The sequence below is a fragment of the Micropterus salmoides genome, unplaced genomic scaffold (assembly GCF_014851395.1).
Source record: "Micropterus salmoides isolate LMB-PRFRI ecotype aquatic unplaced genomic scaffold, ASM1485139v1 Ms_hic_scaffold_13, whole genome shotgun sequence".
NCBI classification, from domain to species: Eukaryota; Metazoa; Chordata; class Actinopteri; order Centrarchiformes; family Centrarchidae; genus Micropterus; species Micropterus salmoides.
The window spans coordinates 20,453,019-20,477,361 of NW_024040374.1; the positions used below are offsets into that span (position 1 = coordinate 20,453,019).

Here is a 24,343-nt window from a genome sequence, read left to right on the forward strand (position 1 = left end):
TCCAACAGCACGCAAAGGCAGCATCAGATCCAGTTATTCGAGTCGCGCATTTCCGCATTTTACAGCAAAGACCTCCGATTGTATTGAAAGAAAAGGCAAACACATACTGCCACACCTCTTCCACTACATTTAGAAACTTTCACTCGACGGGTTGTGCAATCGGCCTTGTATTTGCATCTTAATAACCCCGAGTGTGTTGTTACTGACGGTGTCAACTCTGACCCAGTTTGAATTTTTTCTTTTACGTCAAGGCCATGAGATGGCGCTACAGAATAGCATTTTACACATAAAACGATCGCTGTACTTCTCTAAACACTGGGTGTATCATAAGAAAGAACGATTCAACTCGTGATTATGAACATTTAGAAGACTTTCTTTATCCTATTTTATAATACAGCCGGTTTGTACTACTTTAAATCCAGTATTACAGAGATATCCAAGTGATCGTTTTGATCAGTAGTTTGTTTTTGTTCGTACACATAGTTGAATCAGTCAGACAGATAATATTAATTCAACGAATCATGCTGTTGAAATAATGTAAGCAGCTCTAACAAAAGAACAGCAAATGCTGTTTTTTTGAGGAGGAATGTGTTGAAAAATATAGGCTATACCACGAGCAATTTTCTCATCTCTATGATTTAAAACGAGATGGAAACTAATTTAATAAATATAAGAATGAAATGATAACAGCTGCATTTTGACTCAGTGAACAGGCTACATTGGCTAATAAAATCGCTATAGCCTATGAAAGTCCAAAACGAACTATTTATAGCATAGGCTAGCCTACTTGCTTGTTTTTTTCCTTTAATAGATGAGGCATAAAACATTTAATTGGAGCGATATTTTATTAAATAGCACTGTGCTTGAAACAAAGCAGAGCAATGGCTGATATGGTTTTATCAGTGCGATAACGTAGGCTACTGTACCAAAACTTGGAGACCACGGTTGTTGAATGACCTGTTATAACATTTTTTACATTGAGCTTTGAAAGGCTGCAGGCTACACGCCAACATGCTATCATAGCATACGCGCACGCAGCAGCTCGCAAACTTCACATTCAAGCACAGAGCTACAAACACAGCCGTCTTGATCCAGATCTTATCCTCCCACACAAACACGGACACAGTCTTCATTGGTGCTCCTGGCTCCTGCAGAGCAGTGGCGCTATCGGGTGTCAATCAGAGAGAGAGAGAGAGAGAGAGAGAGAGAGAGAGAGAGAGTGGGAGGGAGAGAAGCTTGGGATGCTGATCAGTGATCCTCGCTGAGAGGATGCTATCGATCAGGCTTGCAGATGTTTTCCCCACTACTTTGCTAAACATGCTGACTTTTTCTGCTCCTCATTGGGTAATTGGATAAGGTAGGTGTTACCAAATCGCTGAAGTTTAATCGTTTTGTCCAATGTCTTGATTCTTCCTGTTCAGATGGATGCCTGGTTGCACTGGGGAAACGTTTGTCTTGGTGTTCGTACATTTTTCAGTGATTTTGGTTATTTTTCTTTTCATGTGCGCAGGTAATATAAGCAGCGGCTGCTGCACACTGCATGGGAAAGCCGAGTCATCAATGCAGAACCCCTCAGCGCTGTTCGGGATGGTCAGCCACTGTCAGACCCCGACGTTCACAGACTTCTCCGGCTTGTCCCTCGCCGTGTACGGCGGCAAGGCGGACTTCTGCACGCGGCGAGCCGGGACCGGTGGTTTTGGATCTCAGATATGCCGGAACTCCCTTGACGCCTCGACTCACATGAACTGCGCCAGCCCGAAGAGACTCAGCGCGTCCGAGGAAAAAGCGCATCTGTCAGCCAAAGCCCCGCGCTCGTGCCTCTCTCTCCCACCCGTGCAAGGTAGGTCGAAACGTGAGCACGAGCCCCGCTGTCTTCAATTGAGGCGATTGGATGTTACAAAGTCGATTGTGTGTGATTTCTGAACATGATGGATGGAGTAACATCTAATGTGATTATTGGTCTCATTAAAACAAACGGATAACGGGATAACAATAACACATTCAGTCAAACAGCAGCTGTCAGTCAGACAATTTGACCAATTAGCAATTCAGGGTTATTTGGGATTGATTAAATCTGTCAAGTAAAATAATGCTTCTTCCATATGGCCCTGTTTGCAGTTGTGGATTATGTCTGCTAATTAAACCCAGAGCTCTCTTGGATCTTTGGTCAATTCATAAATAACCCTAGAATCAAAGTCTCTGTTGCATGAAGGCCATGCAAAGTGATGTACAGTATGCGGAATAACTGCCGTGCACATTTCCTGTGGATGTTAACAAGGCATGGCGTTTAGTTCATGGGAGGATTAGTGTGATGTTGGCCGACTTAGTTAAATATGGAAAACTTGGCAACTTGAAGTTTTGACAGTTTAAAATAACATTTTAAAGAACAATTAATAATAATTAATTTATATAGTTTTTCTGCTTTTTATCCCAAGTTTAGAAGAATATCATTTTACAAATAATTAAGTATGCTGATATTGCTCTAAATTCACATTTAAATCTCCTGTGGTGCCTTACAAAAAAAAAGTGAATAAATTGGGCTCATCAGTGATAGGGAGAACTTTAAAAACAATTACACAGATGATATGAGCACTGTCATACAGATAGCATCCAGAGTGGAAACTGGGCCTTGAGTCTGCGTGGAAAGCCTGCTCCATCCTGTTTAGACAGAGTGTTGTTGTGAGAGGGCGGAGGTAATTACAGCCCCATCCTAAATTATGATTAGACGGAACAGACTTTTATATTAGCAATCATCCTTGCAGCAAGAAGAGGATCAACGGATTTGATTATTGTTTCTTCTTGCTAAACACAAACCATATGTCTGCCGAATGTGTCTCAGCATTTATGAGTTCTCTTGGAGCGCAGTTGTGCCCTCAGCCCTCCATCCCCAGCATCCCAGCAGCAGAATGAATCGTCTCATTGTCTCTGCGACGCTTTTGAACTCGCTTCCCGTAAATTGTGGGAATGCAAGATGTGGATTATGTTGTTCAGATTAACATTGAAGGAGACACATACATATCTGTTTGTTTGGTTTCTGACACTGCAAGGCAGTCCAGTGATATTTTAATAATTTCAATGTCTTGTGGGTTTATGAATTGAAAATAGTTTTCAGCTTCCTTTTGGAGTGCAAAAAAACATAATCTCTGCATTCATGATTTGGCAGTAATTCATGTTTACAATATATTTTACTGTAATATTTCAGTAATAAAACATCTTATTCAGGTGAACTTGTACTTAGAATGTTGTTATATCTTCACTCTAAAAGCATATGCACTGTATTCCAGGCATTTTTGTGTTTTCATGGTCTCTTATGTTGAGCACAGAGTATAAAAGTGATCTCAGTACTCATCAGTCTTTTGTATCATGCCTCATTTCAGACTGATCGTATTACAGACTCCCATTTGGGGACAGAGCTGGAGTTTAAGCTGCATTCTCAACCATTACTTTAGATTTATACTGAAGGAATCACTGAACAAACGCAGATGTAATATTTATCCTGATGGAAGGGAGACAGTAGAGGAAGAACTTACCTCAGACGGGAGATTTCTGACCTTTAACGTGTACCCTGTGATTGCAAAATGTGAACGCTTACTCATTGAAAGATGTGATAAAATATAGTGCACTAGGGATGTTTCATCTAATCCTCCGTGTAGGATTTCTTTAGGAGGGAAACTGTAGTGTACCAGGATGTACTCTGAGACTCTGCAGATTTCCTAAATACTTATGAAAATGCAAATCTACACCTTCTATTTCTATTTTATTATGTCAGAGTGTTAGCATCCTTGTGTGTTTACGAGTGTATACACGAATAAGTGAGGGAGAGAGAAAAAATATTAACATTGAGTGAGAGAACTATTGAAGGAGTGAGTTACAGAGCTGAGGTGCCATTGTGTCAGTAGACCCTCAGTACAGACTTGGATTACATTTTTATGGGCCAGGTAGCCTGAATGAAAACAGAACTCAACATTTGGTCAAAACCCTTCTGTGCAACCTCACTGCTGCTGTGCCATTGCATTTTAAGAAATGTTCCCACCATAAATCCAGGAATATTATTCTTTATTTTTCTTTACATCAAGTTGATTGAAGCACAAATCACAGCGACCCATATCACACCCGGTGCGTCGGTTTGGAAACCATGTGTATTGCTCTTCGCGAGTGGAACAGCGGCTGATCGTCCTTACACTGCGGTTCCACTGTGCTATGAATATTGGTGCCCACCAGCAAAGAAAATATTTAGCTTGCAAAGGAAAACACTTGACCCCTCTTGAAAAAGAATATCAGGTTTGAATGAAGTGTGTACTCTAGCATCATTCGATACCTTCCTAAAGTTTCTCCTGGCCCAGGACGAAGCTGCAGAGTCTGCGAGCCTATTTGGGGAAAATGTTTGAGTTAGAGGAGTGTGCTAGAGTCTCATACTCCTTCTCTTAGATAAATGCAGAGGTCTGTCTGTTGATTCAGCCTGTGAAGAGATAAGTAATGGGCTTTTGGATTTAATAATTGTCAGGAACCTTTGCATTTCTGTGGCTATTGCTTGTTGTCTTTTACCAACACACATCACCGTGACATATTTTCTAGAAACCGGTAACGCATTTATACATGCAGCATGCACACCTGCAAGCAAGCACACAAACCCACCAGCATCAATTGCTAATACATACAGACACTGTGACAGCATATGCTGAACACATACACTATGCACATACGCCACGCATTGACACACTCACACACAGTACACAGGTATATAAACACACACTTTTTTATGAGTGGCATTGGCACATATGTAGAATTTCCTCAAAATGACTTAGTTTCCTGTGTTTTCCCCAGCAGCATTTGTAGACGTCAGGCTGCAGGGCGATAATCTGACTGTTATGAGAAACAACCAGCCATTACAGCCTCTCTTTGAGCCTCTCCTGAGGCACTTAATGACAGCTTCCCAGTAGCTTGTGAATAGTTTTGGTTGTGTGTGCACAGAGAATCACATTAAGTGCTTTTGCTGAAGTTACTTATTCTAATCAAAGTATGTGATTTATTTATTATTATTCTCTATAGAAAGAGGAGTGAGCAGATGGCCTTCATTTTATTTGACAGTAGAAATGCTGCATCGGATGGATTTCATCTTTAAAAGCCCCAAAATATTTTCTCATCTTATAAATTACGTTATAGAAGAGTCACTGAGAATGCAAATGGAACTGGTGTTCACATTTAAAGTGTGTTCAGTGCGTAGTTGTCTAAGGCTTTCATCTGAGTAAATACTCATATTTGTGTCACATAAAATGTTTATACAGCTATAATTCTAGAAAAATCTTTGCTTCGGCTGTTTAAAGGCGTTCTGAATTTCTTAAATTACCATGGACTGCTTGATTGGCTTGGTTTGGCTTTGATTTATACACAGATCATATTATTTGTTCATCTTGGATCTCAGTTATTTTGTGTTGGTTTTGACTTGTGAGCCAGTTGTAATGTGTGACACTGTTTGACCCAGTTTGCTGAATCGGGGGTGTGACAGTAGTCCATGTCAATGTTTCAAGAGTTTGAAAAGACAAAAGAGATGGTACTTAGAGCCCAGATCTTTAAAAAATGTACCCCAAATAGATGTAATGATCACCAGGGAGAAACAGGTGACGCACTGCAAATATTTAGGTGTGAATTTTACAGTTTAAATTAGGGGCAACGTGGTAAATTTGTATGATCTTAAATCTTATGCCAAATATGCAAAAGGTTATAGCGGCTATTCCTCCCAGAAGTTGTGAAAGACTGGTGAACCCTCAGAGGAAACATTTTGCTGTCGCTGCTGCTTGAAGAGATTTGATCTTTTGGACTTGTGGTTCACTTAGTAAAAAATTATATAGTACTTTTCTGGCATTACTTCATCAGTTAGTGATATTTTACATAGAATGTGTCAACAGGACTAACTAATGGACAGCCAGACATCCTTCTCTCTCTGCATGTGTGCCTCTAATTCATGTGGAACTATACATGCGGGCCTGTGTATATCGGAGTAGTACAGTAATAGTAGCATTCTTCTCACAAGTTTTCTCACCAGTCAGTACATTCCCATAAGCCAAAGAGAGCGCCTCAGCCCACGTCTTTGCGTCTTGAATGAGCTCAGCAGTGAGTTATGGGCAAATGCGAGGGTGCTGCCTGGGAAGGGTGTTGCAGGGTGTAATGTTTGCAGCATGTTCCATTGATTCATAAAGACGAGGCCCGGTGATGATTCTGCAACGGTATTCCCGTAAACCTCTGTCTGGCTGAGAAGCTGACGAGGGAATGCTGGGTAATGGAATGAGAGGCTTCCTGAGTCACAGCCACTAGAGAAGGAGAGTGAGGGAGAACACCCCTGGTCTGGCATCTGCTTGGCTGAATCACATCAATCTCACTTGGCCAGGAGTGCACATGACGTGTGTGTGGAAACGGGAGATAAGTGGCAGAGGAAGAGATGAGTGTTGCATCAACTTGACTGAGGTTGGATTCAAAGACAGACAAGGAGACTTATGGGAGGTTGTGAGTGTTTCTGCCTGAGTAACTTCTGATTAGTCCACTGAAGTTACAAAATTAACATGTGCATGTATGAACCCCTTAAACAAACAGACACAAAACCAGCACTGCTGCCTCCCCACTGTCCTTTTCCTTCTCTGTACTCAGTGTCAGTCAGGTCAAATGTTCTCATTCTTATGTGACCAGTGTGGTATGACTATGGCATCTCACTTTAACCAAAGGCATTCTAGCTTTCATTCTGCCAATGAATCCAAACAGTCACACAGCAAAAATATGATCTTGGTTTGAGTAAGTGTTGAAATATCACTGGAATACCAGAAGAAATGTCCTCTGGGCCTCAGTTTAATCAAGAAAAAGCTGCAGAGTTGGCTCAGATGTGTCGTCATAAAAATGTATTTTTAGCCTAAAACTTCAAAAGTACTCTTGAAAACACTTTTCGCTGATGAGGGGAATAAGCTGCCAGATTTGTTTGAGCTTTTAACTATTTGTTGAAAAAGATTAAGACTTCTGGCTGATTCTTTTTGCCTGGACAGACATGCCACAGCTGACCACACGTCTATAGAGTCTGCATTACTCACGCATTTTCAGACAGCAGCGACTCCTCTCGCAGACCTCTCTGTGTATGACTTAGCACACGGGTGGGTTTTTGATTTACATCTCGGCTGTGCCACTTGCTGTTCTTGGCTCGACGCTGCTGTGTTTCATCAAAGAAAAATCCGCTCCACTCTGACTGTGGCAGTTAAGACGGCCGTCTGCCGCTGCGCTGCGTCTGCCAGAGCGGGGCCGAGAGCTGACTGGGCCCTCGCAGCTGTCAGCTGGAGAGAAAGAGAGAGAGAGAGAGAGAGAGAGAGATGGCAGGAGAGAGATGTGGCCATTAGTATCAGGTCTTCACTGACCTCCCCAAACAATCTGCGAGAGCACAGATTGAGTGTGAAAGGGTAGTTTTTGACATCTGAGTCATCTGAGGCTCCCATTTCATCTTTTCCACTAGTGGGTATGCTACTTACTGTATCAGCAGTTTAACTGTGAGTAACATTCACAGTACTAGTTGCTAAGTGTGCATCAGAGCTTTGTAAACAGATCAGCGTTTAAAACTGCTATAGCAACAGTTTCAAATGCACGAGTGCTCAGGCTCAGCTTGTTTAAATGGTGTCTGGAATGGCCCTTTTTACAAGGCTGGGCATGTTGGAGATTAATCAGCCAGCCAATCAAACATTGGCTTCAACTGAGTGGTCAAAAACAAATGGGCAAACATGATGCAAACTGAGGCTGTTTTAATGCCTTCATTAGAGCGGAGGAGAAAGCAGCCAAAAAGCTTGAGTTTTATCCTCTCTCTTGTTCTCTCCCCGTCTCTGCCAGGAAGCTGCCATGGGGCAGTGCCCAGTCAGCTCACTGCACCATTGGCTGGCTCTGCCCCAGAGGACTATGAAAGACATTATAAAGTCTAATAGTGCAGTTTATATACTTTATTAGTGCTTGTTAATAGAAGTCCAACATTCTGGAAGAATTACTTATTCTCTAGTCATGTGCAACGCACTCCAGCCCCTGCGCTGTATTAACTTTATCATCAGGACTAATAAGTGCACAAAGGAACGACAAAATAAAAGTTGCTTCGAGATTAAGTACTTGTTTGTCTGCAAATGATGTGGGTTGACAACTTGCACTTCTGTACACTGCTGATATGGACTCAGATATTCATATGTGCTTTATGTCTTGTCAGATAAAGATCTGTACACATTATTGTCCTACATAAAGAGCCAAGTTACATCACACAGCGTCGATATCTCTTGACTTATTCTTTCAAAGCACTGGCAAGCAAGTCTTTGAGTCAACATTTATGGTAGCTTATGTATTGCCTGAAGCCTCTATCAGCGCAGAGAGTGATATCATCTTGTCCATCCAGTGTCAGCAGCTCAGGCAGCAATGCAGCACAGGTGGACTGGTGTCAAAATGTTTCTTTTTTGGTCTCAAATCTGGACAGCCCAGTGCTACACGACGAGAGGAAGTGGAGGATTTTGGGAAAGTGAGTCCAGTGCCATGTTCAGGTTAATGCTTGGAAGTCCAAGTTGCAGGGAGCCTCACCAGGCCTACTCTGGATGTTAATAAAGTTTAGAGGCTCTGTGCCAGCACTGTGATCTGTAATGCCTAGGGTTATTTTACAGACTTTTTACAGGCAATTATATGTGAAAGGGAAGGCTGTTTTTCAGTGGGCAAATATCAGAGCAAGAGATAAAGTGTGTGATAAGAAGATGCAATTTTATATGATGTTATGCCGTGGAGTGTGGATTGAGGTTAAATCATTGTGTGGGAATATCTTCTGTGTGAAAACTCCCCATGCAGTGCTGACACAGCAAACAAGACACAAGTACTTTTAACTTGTATTGTTTTACTGAAGGTTTATCAAAGTAGTTGTCCAGCTATAACCACAGGCAGCTTTGACAACAGGGGAGAGTGAGCATTGTTGGTTCATATTCTCTGCTAATCCAGGGATTATCCATTCTGTCACATGTCAGTGTCTTCACTTAATCATCTTTGACAGAACAGGGAGTTGAAAGACTCTAAGATGACATTGGGTTGTAAGTTGCTGTACTGATGTTGCTGCCTACCAGAGATGTCGGCTCGATTTCACCCTCTGGAACTGAAAACCACATCTCACAGATGAGCTAGTTGCTCTGTCCAGACTTTTCCGCTGGAAACAGTAGATACATCTGTTATCTTCTGGCTCCTGCAGTATCTGTCTGATTTAGATTCTCTACATCTAATTGCTTTTGAATGAAAGCTGTGTAGTTTTCATTTGGCAGTGTTTTCCTGTAATCCTAAATGAGGAAACAATTCTGCTGTAAGCTGTTTTGTTGAAGACAATCAGTTCTTGATTAACTGTTGCCAGGATTAAATGTAGGACCCAGTTTCTTCCTTCAAACTAAACCTCATATGAGCTGTGCGATACGTGTGTTAAATGGATCCATATTACAATGAGTAATAGCCTCAGTATGCACTCTTCATTAACATGCTTAACATTCCCCCCAAGACCCAGAAGTCGACTTCTATAATACACTGCTTAACACAAACATCATGTTGAACACTTACGATCTCTTATGGGGCTCGTTGTTGGTAGTTTTAGTAGTGAGCAGATTTGGACGGTAAGTGTATGTGTGTGTGTGTGTGTGTCTGTGCGGTAATGTGTGGGTCAAAGTGGAGGACAAGATGAACATGTTCATGAACTCTGAACATGAAAGCCTTGAAAAGTTAATATAAGATACACACACTTTGCCAGCTAATTAGAGCAGAGATCCAAAAGGAAGGTCCAGTGAAGAGGTTAATAAAATGTTATTGTTTTTAGCTTCTTTTTTTTTTGGCTTGAGAATGACATCTGTTGCAACACTGGTCAGCCACTTGTTGCATGTTTCCAAAGCTGGACACGCAGTTTTGTCTTTTGAAAGTAACAAATCTCAATACTTGGCAAAGTAAATGCTGAGCCACTGATATTTGTCAAGGACTGAATAAATCACCAGGGGGACATCTAATGCTTTGGGACAGTTGAAGACTGTACTTAATATCTGTGTGTGTGTGTGTGTGTGTGTGTGTGTGTGTGTGTGTGCGCGCGTCACTGCATTTGCGCACATTGTATGTGATTTGGCATTTGTGTGTTTGTGGGTGTATACGTGTAGATGTCTGTTTTTATCAATATTTGAAATGTTTGCTTTGGCTCGCTACCTGCTGGACTTTCCAGACCTTCATTTCTCTCATATTTAATAAAGATGGCGGTGGTGGGAAGGCTATGTTGGAAAATAGAAGTTAAAAGATTTGAGCCTAATGGAAACCAGCGCGTAGCTGTCCTAGCTGGCTTGACATTTACAGACGTTTCCCCCAGCTCAGCGTTCAACCTTTACGACAAAGCCAAAACCCATCAAGGGGAGCTTCACTCACCTTAAAACTGATACGCTGAGATTCTTGGATCCTCACACGGCTTCAGTAACCATTAAACCTTCCCGTAGCAGGAAATGTCTCTTATATATCACCAGGAGTTTTTGACAAGAATATTTAAGATGAGTACCTGGCTTTCTCCCCAGTGTGTCCTCACTGAAGCTGCAGTCACAGATGTAGTGGACGGATAGAGAGACCATATAAAGGAGAGGAGAGCAAGACTTCTCTCGTCTCTCCTTTCTGTTTATCTAACTTTTGCCCTTAAAAAGTCAGCTCACAGCACATGTTGACTAACACCGGTAAAAAGCCTAATCAGGTACTTTCAACTCGTATCGACAGTGATCTAATAGGCATGTGTTTGAAAGTTGAAATGAATTAGGCGGCGTCAGAGCCGTGACAGCCAGGTGCTGAGCACTTGGCCCAGCGTACCAGAGCCTCAGCCAATTGGAAAATGCTTTGCAGAATTTATCTGCACCCTTCTCCCTTGACAAATTATTTTATTGTTCCTACACAGTTGTTTTTCATTTAGCATTCTGGCTAATGATAGGCTGAGAGCATGTGGACCATTGTTATTCCTTTATTCAGCATAGATACTCTCTACTGGAAGCATTCACATCTGACAGTACACTCCCATGCAATAGAAACCAACCAAAACATGACACACAGGAGTGTGAATGTACGCAGATGGTACACAGAGTAGGAAGCTTTAACATATAACATAAGAAGGGCAATCTTGATATTTGTGTTACTTTGTTTATGCTGTAAGTGGCTCTTTGGCATGACCTCGGTGACTGTCAAACGGGGGAATGCTGCTTCTTGAAGGGGCAACTTCTGTAGGGTCCCCCTCTGCGAACTCCAAAACCTTTAATCACGTTATTCAGTGTGTCTCATGTACCCGGCCTAGTAGATATGCTGTGTGAGAGCTGCAGATGGGAGAGATAGGGTAAAACTCGCCTCGCGTCCGAGCCCTGCACTCTGCCTGACCTGAGCTCAGTACATCAGGACTAGGCCTCTAATCTTTAACAAATGCTGGGAGTCTCCATGACCGGGCCCTCTCTGAGATGGCTTAGTCAAAACAGGCCTGCTGCTCCTGAACACAGCCTCAGCCTCTAGCTTAATTCAGACATTGATTAACTAACAAATACCTGCTGCTTGTTCCACGGCATTACACAGCCTGGTGCGTTCTGCAGTGCCGCATGGAGTTTGACAGTGTGTTTGCCGTCCTGTAGAGGAACACACAGGCCTACTGTGTCTTAGGCTTTTTGGGATTGTTGACAGAATGATGCAGGACATGTTTGGTGAGCAAAAGCAAAGAAATACTGCACTGAATGAGGAAAGCCTTGTTGTTTAACCAGTCATTAACCAGTACAAGTGTGGTAAAATGCTGTAAAGTAAGCGTGCTTTCAAAAATAATAGATTATATTTATCAATTCACAAAATGCAAAGTGAGAGTGAACAGATGAATCAAATCAATATTTGTTGTGACCACCCTTTGCCTTAAAAACAGCATAAATTTTTCTTCTGTTCACTCACTTTGCATTTTATTAATTGATAAATAAAACTTATTAACATGTCTATTTCTGTAAGCATTCTTACTTTACAGCATTTTTTTCCCACACCTGCCAAAAACTCTTGCACAGTACTGTATCTTTCAAAGTTAATGTTTTGTTGCCTTGAGTTAGAAAGCAACTGTATAAATAAAGGTTTAGTATTGTTACTGTGCTGCATTATGAAAACCTGTGGTATTTTACATTGGGATACAAACAAAATAAACCAAAAAAAAAAAACACACACACACTGACATGTTTTCGTTTCTCCTTGTCAGCATTTGTTACACTCAAACTGTGATTTACATTTACTGTGAAAATAAATCACAGAAATCAGCAAGTACCAATTCACACTGATATCCATAAAGCAAACAGCCAAGATTTTGACTGTCTGGCTGGAATTTAATGATTTTCTCTTTTTTTTTGCCATTAATAGGATAGCTGCTTTGGTAACAAAGTTGCATCATCACAGTGTATCCCGCCAACTAACTTGACGGGTAAAAGCAAAACAAATGTTTTTAGCAGATGATACTGGTGATGGGAAGTGATGAAAGATGTCCAGTGTCAAATTTCATTGGTGTCCTGTTCTTTATCACACGCGAGCCTCAACCCCCTTCATTTTCCATGTTTCCACGAAAGCCCTTTGGTTTTATGCTAAGCACATTTCCTATTCCACCTGATCACAGCGGTACCGCCAGCACTTATTGGACATGCCTCTGCCTCGTCTTCTCATGCAGTGTTACTGTTAACATGGGTCTAGCCACGTTTTCTGACCACTTTGGACTTCAAACAAACACCATGCAATTCCTGCCTCTTGCCAGGCTCAGGCACAGAGTCGGTCTTTGTACACGGAACGGTTGGCACGCCTGACATGTTGAATTAAGCGTCACCACTTGTGCTGTAACTCGTTCTCTTTGAGAAATATCTGGATGTTCCAAGTATTTCAAATGCCACTATTGCTGAATATATTGTGAAATGTAAAAGTACGTAAGGTTTTGGCAGTGACTGTAAATGATGAATAATGCAAGTTTATTTTTGAGTCATTTTTCTGCATGTGTTCTTGTCTTTCTGTCTTTGTACTCATATCTGACTGGACATAAATGGCAGTGTAGTACTGGGGTCCGGCAAGAACTGCGAGTATTCTTTTTTATTTGTAAATTTTTGACAATGATTTGATACACTGGGAACAATAAATCTTCCACAATTTTTGCAATAACACAGTCATTATTGTTCTAAAGAATGCTTGTTTTTATTCCAACTAGGAAAAAAATGAAATTTTAACGGTAACTATAAACTAAACAGAATGAATAAAAAAAATTAGGCTTGGCTTTCATTTGAAGGGTACAAAAGGCTGCAGTTAAATAAATATTTAATGTATAGCCCCTAAAACCGCAATTCAATAAAGGTCAACAGGACTGGTTAGTCATGTCCTTGATAGCTTTAGCTGTAAATGTAAATACACAGTTTACCACAGCGGCCACTTTTACAGGGCCAGACCTGTCATTTGACACGAAAATATGGCCAATCTAGGCCACTGTAAAGATGCCAGTCTTCTACAAGCCTCAAGAGCTCTGAGCCATGAAGGAGTCCAGCGAGAGAGGCAAAGCATCAGTACATGTACACTGCAGCCTGCCAAAATACACTCATTTAACAGCACAAAAAGACTTGCACTGAGAACCCACATGTTTATCTTAGGGATGATGTAAAATGGCCAGAATTCACATTTCACATCAAATTTCTCTTTTAAGATGGCTTCTCTCAATTTTTACGTGCAAGGAAACAAACATTTGCATTTCAAAGTTCTTTAAATAAAAATAAATGAAAAGCAAACCCTTTTATGGGTTTGGAGACTATATTGGAAAACAGGTCCGGGGCGAAATGAATATTTTTTATGGTTCGTAAAAGAGCTTCACAATGAATGCCAGGTTATGTGAAAGGCTTGACACATGGTACAGGCCAGAGCCCTTCGAGGTTCCCTCTTTATTCAGCCCCTTACGCACTCGGGCCAAGAGCAGCCAAACAACACACATGGCAGAGGCCAAGATGATGATGAAGAATGATTTCTTTATTTCTGCTCGTTATCGTCTGATTAGGCTCCTTCTCACCACAGACTCATCCAAAAAGCTACTAATCAACTAACAACCTTCCCTTTTTCCTTTTGGGTTTATCACACTCTGGTTGATGTTTAATCGGCTCAGTACTCGGAGCCATTCCTCTTTGCTTGGTAGAATCGAACCGAGGATGTTTCAATTACAGTGTATGGGATGAACTATGCATTTATGTGCATACATTATGAATTAATATGAACAGATGTATGTATCTATATACTGTATGTGACAGTGGACTAACTTCAACTAGGTGACACACTGTAACTGAACTATGTTAAATGTAAATTTGTCATGAGATATGTATGTATGTATATTTCTCCAACATTAGTATGATCACTTTAATAGAGACTTCAATATACTTTGGCTATTTTTGTATAATGCACCTCAGGATACACTGTAAAACTATAAGTTCTTGTGAAAGCACCACATTCTAGCATACTAATCGCTGTTTATGTACTGGTCTTAGTTATTGTCATGTACAAGGTGCTGGCGCTGACACACTGAAATTATTTCACTACTGAGACAAAATTCATGTCTCACTTCCCTCGGCTGACTCACGTGGCGAAGGGACGCAGCAAGAGCAGAAATCATAATAAAAGGAATCTTATTACAGCCATTAAACAAGAGAAGGGAAAACACAGGAGGGCTTTAATGCCTGGACATCTAAAATGCTTACGCAGTGAGAATATATTTGGTCGTAAAGCTCTTTGATGGTGGCCCTGTCGGTTTCAACACACAGCGCTGCTGTCTGTGTAAATATCTGTGTATTGACCTCCTACCGCACAAGATTGAATGTGTTTCCATAGGTGTCATTTGGTACCATTTTGAATTTTTACAGGCCCCAGTGTGCCTTCGTCCCTGTAACCGCGGGGGCGTAGGAGTCATGCCATCACTGCTCAAACAGTGGACTCTTCCTGATGTTGTAGAGAGATGAGAGGTTGACTATGAACTGCAGCCCCCTCCTCCTCATCCTCCTCACAACAGCATTATGGAGCTCTGTTTGATGCGGAGTGATATATAATGTCTGTTGGACTGTCCATCTCAAGTTACCTAGAGTGCATGTTCCTGTCTCTGTGTGATCTGTGTTTGTGAGTGTGTGTGTGTGTTGGGTTGAGAGGGGGGGGTGGTCCTCAGTGCCAAAACCTTTGGTGAATGAGGACTCCCCACACAATAAAAGAATGGTATTGCTGACTTCCTTAGGTATGTGTGGTTTGAAACCCAACACAGGTTTGCTCAGTGGGGCTCTCTCTTATTTATTCTAAATATCAATGAAAACCCCAATTCTGTGGTGCCCTTTGAGTCAAGAAGGAGGTCCCTCTCCAACCCACGTTATAGTCATTTTTTCAGCCAAGTTAATGGCCTTTGGTGGCAGATGTTGACTGCTGTATAATAGCAAATCTACTGCACAGTTCCTCACTGTTGGTTTGAATCAGTTACAGAATATTTTATTTATGTGTGTCATGGGAATGTTGATTTTAACAAGGGACATAATCTGAGTATGAAAAAAAATATATATATATGTGTGATTTCCTGAAATCATTTACAATTAGATGCAGTCTTATTATAAGTGAATCAAGTTTAGTGATCTTCCTCATCTCAAGATTTTAACTTGTTAGAATAAAATCTTCTGAATCAAGATAAACTACCTTGTTGACAAGCAGTGCATCATAAAGTGATGATTGTACTGAATTCTCTCACACAGCCAGACATTGTTGCAGTGTACCTTCTCATGTGTGATGTGCCCTGTGTGTAAAATAACATTTGTTTTGAGGATAAGCAGAAGGATTAAGTCCCGTATGTCTGAGCAGATCAGCTTACTTTGTGTGCTGAAATGTCAGGGTTTAGAATCCGGTGACATGAAGCAACACCAATAATCAAATCAAAATAAAAGCTTCCCCTCTGTGCCTCCACTGTCAAAGCAAATTGTGGGCTTTTGAAAAACTAATTTACCTCAAAGAGCTCCATTTTGGGGGTGAGTTAACCCTTAATTATCCCGACTAGCTAATATTCATTGTGGACACCATGGAGGAGCACCGGCCTCAACGTTAACCGGAAACTTCAAAAGCCAAAGCAATTACTATGCATGCTTTGAACATATCCTTTTCACAAAGTTACATTCCATTATTCTTCCTGTGCTAAAACAACAACAAGTAACAAAGAAGTAGGAAGTGAAATCGGATTCCTCTTTTGGTTCCCAGAACATCTGGTTTGGCCCTTGTTTTAAACAACTAGCATCCCCTCTGAGAATTACAGAAGGTTATGTGCACTGTGTGTAGGTATCAAAATAATCATTTTCAAATGTTTCTCCATTCAAATGTGATCTAATTACCAACTTAAATTCAACCTCTCAGTTGGACCACCGACCATCAAGGGAATTTTCCTCCAGACGTTTTCCTAACTATTCATTTATTTCTCCCCCACTGCTGCCTCTAAACCATTAAAAATATACGGTAATTGCTGCAAATTGATCACTTGTTTTACAGAAGTCATATAAATCTCCACCACTGTCAAACTGTAATCGATGGCAGGAGGCGGTGCTGGGCGAGAAGAAGAGAGAGTATCTGTCAGACGGGCCTCAATGCGTCTGCTACATGGAGATGCTCTCATGTTCTGTGGTTGAGTTTGGCCACTGTCATTTCCGAGGAATTTCCTGCCATCTGTGTTCAATCGAATTCTCTCACAGATTTGGGATTGCTTGTAAATATTGGGTGCTGGCTGAAGAGGGCTAAGTTTTGTGCTGACAGCCTCTCGGACCAAAATGAACAGGCCACTTGCGCAGGGATGAGCTAGGCTAACAAAGCCTTATTAATGGGAGCTACAGCAGGAGGCAATCAAGTGAATCTGTTCCATAGACTTCGTAGCTGAGTAGTAGAGTAGGTTTTTGTCCGGCCTGTTTGAAGTCATGCTCGTGGCATGGATTTAGGGATGGTGATGATTGTTGGCTGGTTGGTTGTACACCGCTTTGGTCCAAACTGCAATAACTATTGGATGGATTGCCATGAAATTTTGACAAATGACTTTGGTGATTCCCTCACTTTTCATCTAGTGCCACCAGCAGGTCAAAGTTTTTATTTATCCAATAAAATATATCAACATCTACTGGGTGCATTCATGGTTCCCAGGCGAGGTAAAATTTCAATTTGTCCAATACTTTAGTTTATTAAAGTAAAGTAAAGGTTAAGGTATTATCATGCTAACATAATAGTAGTAGGAACCCACTCCAAAATCTCCTTTTGTCACTGTGTCAAATAAAATAGAATTCAACATGAGAATAAAGCCATCATTACAAATGACAAAAGTTATTTTCCTAACCCACCCATTCTCAACAGGACAGATTTATTATGCCATTATGCTAGTAATTTTGACAAATAGAGGGCCATGCTGATGTTTGACAAATGGATCTGATTTCACTACAGTTTCAGAGGGATGTCTGCTGTGTTTTAGTTTGACTTGAGCGGGCACACGGACAAACTGAGGTCTATTGTTCAGAAGGGGGAAACTCAGTTTCTGCACTAAATCGCCATGTTTATTTTTTTACAGCAGATTTATATACACTGTTTATTCTCGTGTGTACACAACACACAGACACATAGGTACACGCACAGACAAAAGCGCAGGCACTCCAAGCACCGGGCGCTCACAGATTCAGGATCTAAAACCTTTCAAATAAACACATATTTAAAATGTTTTTAAAGTACTTTGTAACATTATGCTTAGTTGTTGCAAGAAATAACTTGATTCTGTTAAGAAGTGTACCAGTCTCACCTTTAACACTTTCTCTGAGGGTGTGGTGCATCGAGTGCTCGTCAGTCCTCTGGACCGGCTACGCACTCCGCCGGTATTTACTGCTGCCTCCTCAAACAGAGCACCCTCTTGTCTGGCTTTGAAGCACCTCCTGATCCCATGCTGAGGTTTCAGCACTGTTGGCCCGGCTCCGGAGCCGCGTTGTTCACCAGCCCTATAAAGGTGTCTGTCACTAAGCCTGACGTTCCTGTCACGTCTACCAGCCAAGTGCATCACGTCTTGTCAGTCTGCCGGTCTATCAAGTCAGTCCGTGGGCCTGACTGATGCTTTGTGCACTGTTTGGTCTTTCTAAATATGTGGCTTTTCTGTCAAATTATAGGATGTGGTTTGGCTGAGCACCCCTTGTAAAACTTTGTGATTGTCTGTGATTAATCCTGGCAGTGTACAGATTTGTGGGCAGAATCCTGTTATGATAGTGATTGTCAGGATGAAGTTGTGGCTACTAGCAGCTTTGTAGTGGTTTGATGAGTATTCACATTTTTGTTATATTAACAAATGGTCTAAGAGAGTTTGATTTAAATATAGAAGAGATGCCTATTTTTGCGATAATCATTCATTGCTGTGGTGTTTTTTACTGCCCTTCCCAGAGGTCAGTGTGCAAACAGTGTCTTTGAGTACTACAAGGCCTTTTCCTTGGATTTCCTGGTGATTAAGTCTGGGTTTCTGTATGCTTAGCTCTGTTAATTTTCTGTTCAGATATCATCATATTTTTTTTGTCGCTTATGCTAATTACTCTGTTATGATCATCTCACTGTCATAGCTGTTGGAAACACAAACGCATCAGATAATTATTTAAAGACCTGCCTACTCTGAGAGTTTACAGCAACATGGCCATTTATTTATGTGAAAATGTGCAAATTATATCAGCTCCTCAGAATATACACTCAGTGGCCAGTTTAGTAGGTTCTCCCAGCTAAGACTAGTGAACACAGAGGGCAGAATAAATATTAGGTGGGTCTCTTGGTATACTGTCATACAATTCAGCAGCACCACATAACTACAGCCTCCAAAATGACCATTAAGTCTAATCAACAGAGTTGTTACAGACATTAATTTTACCCAGTGTGCACATTTTAATATTTAACAAAGAGGACACAACATTTGGAACAATATCCTAGATATTATATTATTGAACTATAAAAGTGTTCAGCCAAATTTTGTGGGGTCAGACCTTCTTTTAAAACATGTTATCAGTTATTGCATCAAAATGTTTGCTGTCCAAGGAACCACATATAACAAAGCTGATTAGAAGCCAGACTGAACTTATGCTTTAATATTCAAACAGAATACTTTTATTAAATTATTAACTTCTGACTGACTGATCTGAGCTCCAACTTATATTATTATGTCTTTCTGTAAGATCAGTCTTTTTCCAGTAAATGTGGATCACCTGTTGAGAGATGCATTCTTGTAAGTGGCCTGGAGGCCACAACTAGTGACAAGGTGCTACCACCAGATGGTGACATGTACAAGTGTAAAGTTTTAATTATGTTAATCAGGGAGGACAGCGGAGTAGATGATTGGCTGTAACGGTTAGTAGGAGGTAGTGGTAAGTGATCAGGACTGGCAGCAGCCTTTCAGTGTATCCTCCTCTGTAAGAGATCAGTGTGGGGGTATTCTTTTTAAGGTGTGGGTGTATGTGTGTGTGTTTGTGTGAGAGAGAGAAAGAGAGAGAGAGAAAGAGAGAGAGAGAGTGTGTGTGTGTGTGTGGAGTCACATAATCCCACAACGTTTTGTCCTGTATTTGGGTTTTGACTTGCAGTGCCCCCTCTTTAAGCCATGTGGTAAAGTGGTTGGTCTCTGGGACTCCGGGCACCAAACCCGGCACTGGGATGGGGTGGGTGGGGTGGGTCGGTGAGGTTGGGGATGGGAGGGTTGTTGGCTGCCAAGTATTTGTTTGTGTTCATGACTGCGGTTAGCACAGCTCCATTTGAAAAGCCTGGTATTATGAGGATGCCTGCTTCCCACAACATGTACCCTCTTCTCTAAAAGGCAGGCGAGCTAATCATTTACCGACCGCTGAATTCATCAGTATGCCTTCAAACCTTGGATCCGCTTATTACGAACAACCAGACGTATCTATGACATTTTTGTGATGTGCCCAGGAAAAGTGAAGGCTTGCAGCTGGATGCTTCTGGAGCCACATAAGTCCCTCTTCTTTACTTTGTATTCGACTTTCTAGCATCTAATCTGAGGTTATTGTGGGACCAAGTTGACCATGAGAAAGCAGGGAGGAGCAAAGATACCTGGTTGAGAGCAGCTAAAATCAGATAGAACAAATTGATTTTATCCTCATGAAAGTTCTCATGTCTGCTGGTACTGGTAATCCTGCAACAAAAACACTGACATTTCTGTGCCCCAACAGTAATTTAATAGAGTTTTTCTTCTTCCCTCGCTCTGCACCTGCTTTAAGAGGAGCTTTCTCCCTAGACATTGTTATTTTTCATTTACTTGTGCCCCCAGGATTTTCAATCATACATCCATTACTAAGCAAACAAATAAGTTCCGGGCCTATGCCGCAGACACAAATATAGACATGAGTTATGAGATTCAGAGAAGCCAGGAAGGGCTTTAGACCCTAATACACAACATCTGCACCGGTCAAGACGCGCAACCAGTGCATCCCCCTACAAAGTCCCTCAGCCTGCTGTCGCACACTTGTATCTGTTGACCTGTCTCATGTTGAAAGCGAGGTAGGAGAGGGGGAGAAAATGGCAGGCGGGGGTGTAGGGGCTATGGGAATAAAATGATCATTATTAACTTTTAAGTGCTGAATGTTATGATTTATGGAGCCAAAGTGGGGCCAGTTGAGGTGTCACATTGGATTCTCAGAGGCATCTGTCTTGCGGTTTTGGCAGCTTGTTGTACCTTGGGTTCAGATGTTTGCATCACACTCCTGACATCCCCTTTCCCCCTCCAACACTCCCCCCTCCCCCAACAGCCTCCTCCTGCTTTAAGTGCAGTACACCTCTGATCGCTCCCCTTTCCTTTCCTTAAACCATCTATCCATCTGCACATCTGCTTTTCATTGAGACCTGCATGTCTCTGAAGACTTGAATGCATTAAACGCTGGCACAAGCACAATCTCACTCTGGCACTTAACACAACGCTTAGGTGACTTAAAAGGGAGAGGCGAGAATTATAGAAAATGAAGTGTCACCAAAATAAAAAATCGTCTCCAGATTACCACCAATTACAGTTAATAAGGCCGTCCAGACCATCTGCTGATCAGATGGAGCACTGGTATTGTCTGTGGAGAAATAATGATACTAGAGGACGCGAGAAGGAGAGAGATTCATTGAGGGAGACGGCAACATAGACTTTCAACTATGTGATGATGTGGTTTGATCTTTTCAATACTGTATAGACTGGAATGCTTTGTATGGTAATGCAGTCATAACTGTGTATCATGGGATAATAGCCGTGTTGTTTCAGAGGGGTAAAGTTCTGCTAGATTGGAGACATGTGTCTGCTCCGCTTTATTAGTCATTTATTAGTCACTGAGGTCAGGGGAGAGTTTTTAGCCAAGGCACAACACTGCTGAACTTGAACATGACTCTGATCATCAGCCCCCGAGGCGGCCTGAATAGGTGTACAATTACAGCGCACCCTAACTGGCCACGATCCCCAATGTGAAATTTATCCGGTATGTGAAGCGTGTTTAACAATCAATGTAATCACCGTCACAGTGACCGCAACCTTCCACTGAAAGAATGAGCCGTGCTCTAATTATCAGAACTATCGAGTCTGCATTCATTCGTTGTTTCTGTCTATTGTCATATTTTTCACCCTCCATGGTCACAGCGGCTGCATTAATCAGCTGGAGATGGATTAGAAAGCACTAACTCTCAGGATGCATCTGAGTTTCACGGCTTTGTGCGCCGTGTTCCCGAAGGATTCTGACAAGGAGGGAGCATGACAAACGGATGACATCAGGGCAGGCGTATTGCAGGGTGATTGGAACCTCGTTTCCCTCCACAACCTCAGCCAAAAAATAATCATACATGTCCCAAAAACAAGTTCTCGAATAACCACGTTTATCCGTTTATAATTACACTCTTGTAGGAAGCATTCATTTTTTTGTATTCATGTGCAATGGGGCATACAAACTGGCAAACTGCTCCTTTAATTTTAGTCCTCCTCTTATACGTCTCAGTGAGCTGCTCAGTTTACCGCCATCCTGCAGTGATGCTCACTGAAAGGAACATGCTACTTTATACAGGAGAGGAGAGGAGGCTGAGTGAGCAATAGATACCGTATGATGACATTTTTGGAACTGAAGATTATACTTCAGGTGGAACAGAGGATTATTAGACACCATGTTATCAACAGGAATTGTTCGTTGCCCACAGTCCTTGTTCCAAAAGTTTTCTCTTTTTTTTTTTTAGGGTGGTGTTTTAAGAGGCTGATAACAATAGCGTCCTTATTTGTGCCTGCGTCGTTAGTTGGCAATGCTGACATCAGTGGCTCTTTGTGAGGATGAGCCAGCACATCTGTGCATGGTCTCTGTACTGAACACAGCATTTGCCCCTGGTGCTTCTGGCACTGTCTTTCTTTATCCGTCTTTCTTTCTTCCCGTGCGTCCCTGATCTAATGCCTTTACAGCGTCACTCCTAATTGGGCCTGAATGCTTGCAACTGTGTGTATATGAGAGCAGCATCCCACCCTGCTTGTTCTAAGGTGCTCACTGGAATTGGACACAATGCTGAACCCCATTTACATAGATTGTCTGCAGGGATTAACTGTATATGCTAGGCATTTTTTAAATTACTGTGCTTACAGATTGAGATCAACTGTGCCCTGTGGCGTTTTTGTGTGAACAAAAGTTATATTTACATTTCTTACCAGTGTATCCGTGAGGTCTAACAAATGTGGTGAATGCATTTTCTTCCTCATAAGACATCCACAAGTAGATTTTTTGGGGGGGGGAGATATTTTGAAACTTCGTGTATCGTTTATATCCGTGTTAACTTGATAGCAGTCTTCTTCTTCCCTGCCTTTGTGCATTGCTTGTTTGAGCATTACTGCTGCCAACTGTTGATCAGTGGAATAACGTGAAACCGGCAGTAGGAATGTGTATCATGTCGTCTATGAGCTTGTGCATGATACAAACAAAATAGGGACCCACTCATGAAAACATTGCGCAAAGCTTTACTTGTGGTCAGCAATAACAGAGCACTGGAGCACCTTGGTAGCCGGATGGTTACTGTGTATAATGTGGCATGCATTACCACAACCTTTGTTGCCCGTTTCTAGTCTGCATGTTTGCTCAATCTGTCCAGTAAAGGTGAAAACCTTTAATTTCTGTTTGTTAATTATATCAGTGGGTTACACAGAGAGATGTTTTTTAACAACTCAAGTTTTCCCCGGAACAAAAAGTGGAAAAACTTCATATCCACAGCCAGAGGAATGTTAAGTATGATGAACACACAGCTGCCTTGCTCAGGAGACCACCCATCAACTCTGCAGATTTAAAAAAAACAGACATATCTCCCTCTCTCTCTCTCTTTCTCTTTCTCTCTCTGTCCCTCTCTCTCCCTCCTCCAGTCACTGCTGCTGAATGTCTTACATTTCACCTCAGTCCCTGATGCTGTCTTTGGCTTCTACATCCTGATCAAACTAGGCTTTAACACACAATGAAATGTTCAGTGCTGAATTACCATGGCACATTCAATATAAACTGAATTTTACTTTTGGGTCCCATCCAAGCCACCATATGTTGAGGAGCCTGTTTCCCCAACCGGGCCATGACTGATTCTGTTAAGCTCTAAATCACCAGAGCGCTAACTTTCGGCAGCAGCGGGATCAAAACCTTTAACACTCATTTAACACTCTGACTTTAATGTCCTGGAGACACTCCGGAGGTGTATGGAGAATCCACTTGAGCTTGCACAACACAATGCAACACTCATCATGAGTGTTGGACACAGGAGCACAGGCAAGCAGATCTTTTTTTGTTGCCCTTTTCGGATGTACTGCTAACTGTTTGTATTTGAACGGGTAAATTAAAGCCATGCAAGAAGGGTTTCATTGTCACTCCTCATTGTCACGCAAACTCCTAGATGCAATTAAAACATGTGAAAGTCAGAGGCTCGCAGGAGGTAAAAAATCCAGATGTATTTGTAATTTCTTTGTAACAAGAAAAATACATCCTTCACATCCTTCTAACAAATGGGGCTTTAAAGCTGCTGTAGGTTGTTTTGCATGGTGGCTCCAAATGGCAGCGAGAGCTAATTTGAAAATCCAGACAGTAATAACGTCTAAATAGTTCGTGTATATATTCTGTTCCTGGTTTGTGATTTAGGCAGAAGGGCTAAGGCTGTGGTCACATGATTACTTGCATGTGAAAGGAATCGCTCGTAGTGACAAACCCACAGGTCATTATCACCCAATTCTTGCTGTTTCCCTCAGATCTACAGTGCGTTGATTTGCGTTTCTTTTTACGGCCCACAACTTCTTTACTGG

At 41.7% G+C, this 24,343-nt stretch overlaps 1 protein-coding gene and 1 long non-coding RNA gene across 4 annotated transcripts in view; one reads left to right on the forward strand and one right to left on the reverse strand.

The window, feature by feature from the left end:
- Positions 1–490: 490 nt before the first annotated feature.
- LOC119900836 (zinc finger protein GLIS1) overlaps positions 491–24,343 on the forward strand; it is a 70,660-nt gene continuing 46,807 nt past the window's right edge. Inside the window, exons 1-2 of one of the 3 annotated variants that reach the window (XM_038716108.1) lie at positions 492–1,357; positions 1,511–1,840. In XM_038716108.1, coding sequence (XP_038572036.1) covers positions 1,561–1,840 — 280 coding nt within the window. In that variant the 5' untranslated portion in view covers positions 492–1,357; positions 1,511–1,560. Of the gene's footprint in view, positions 1,841–24,343 lie in introns of all 3 variants that reach the window. The other 2 variants (XM_038716107.1, XM_038716106.1) reach the window with 2 other exon arrangements.
- On the reverse strand, positions 4,092–10,775 carry LOC119900840. Its single transcript, XR_005444110.1, has 3 exons — positions 10,423–10,775; positions 7,074–7,310; positions 4,092–4,367 (listed from the first exon to the last, which is right to left on the reverse strand). It is a non-coding gene; the product is annotated as an uncharacterized LOC119900840 (long non-coding RNA).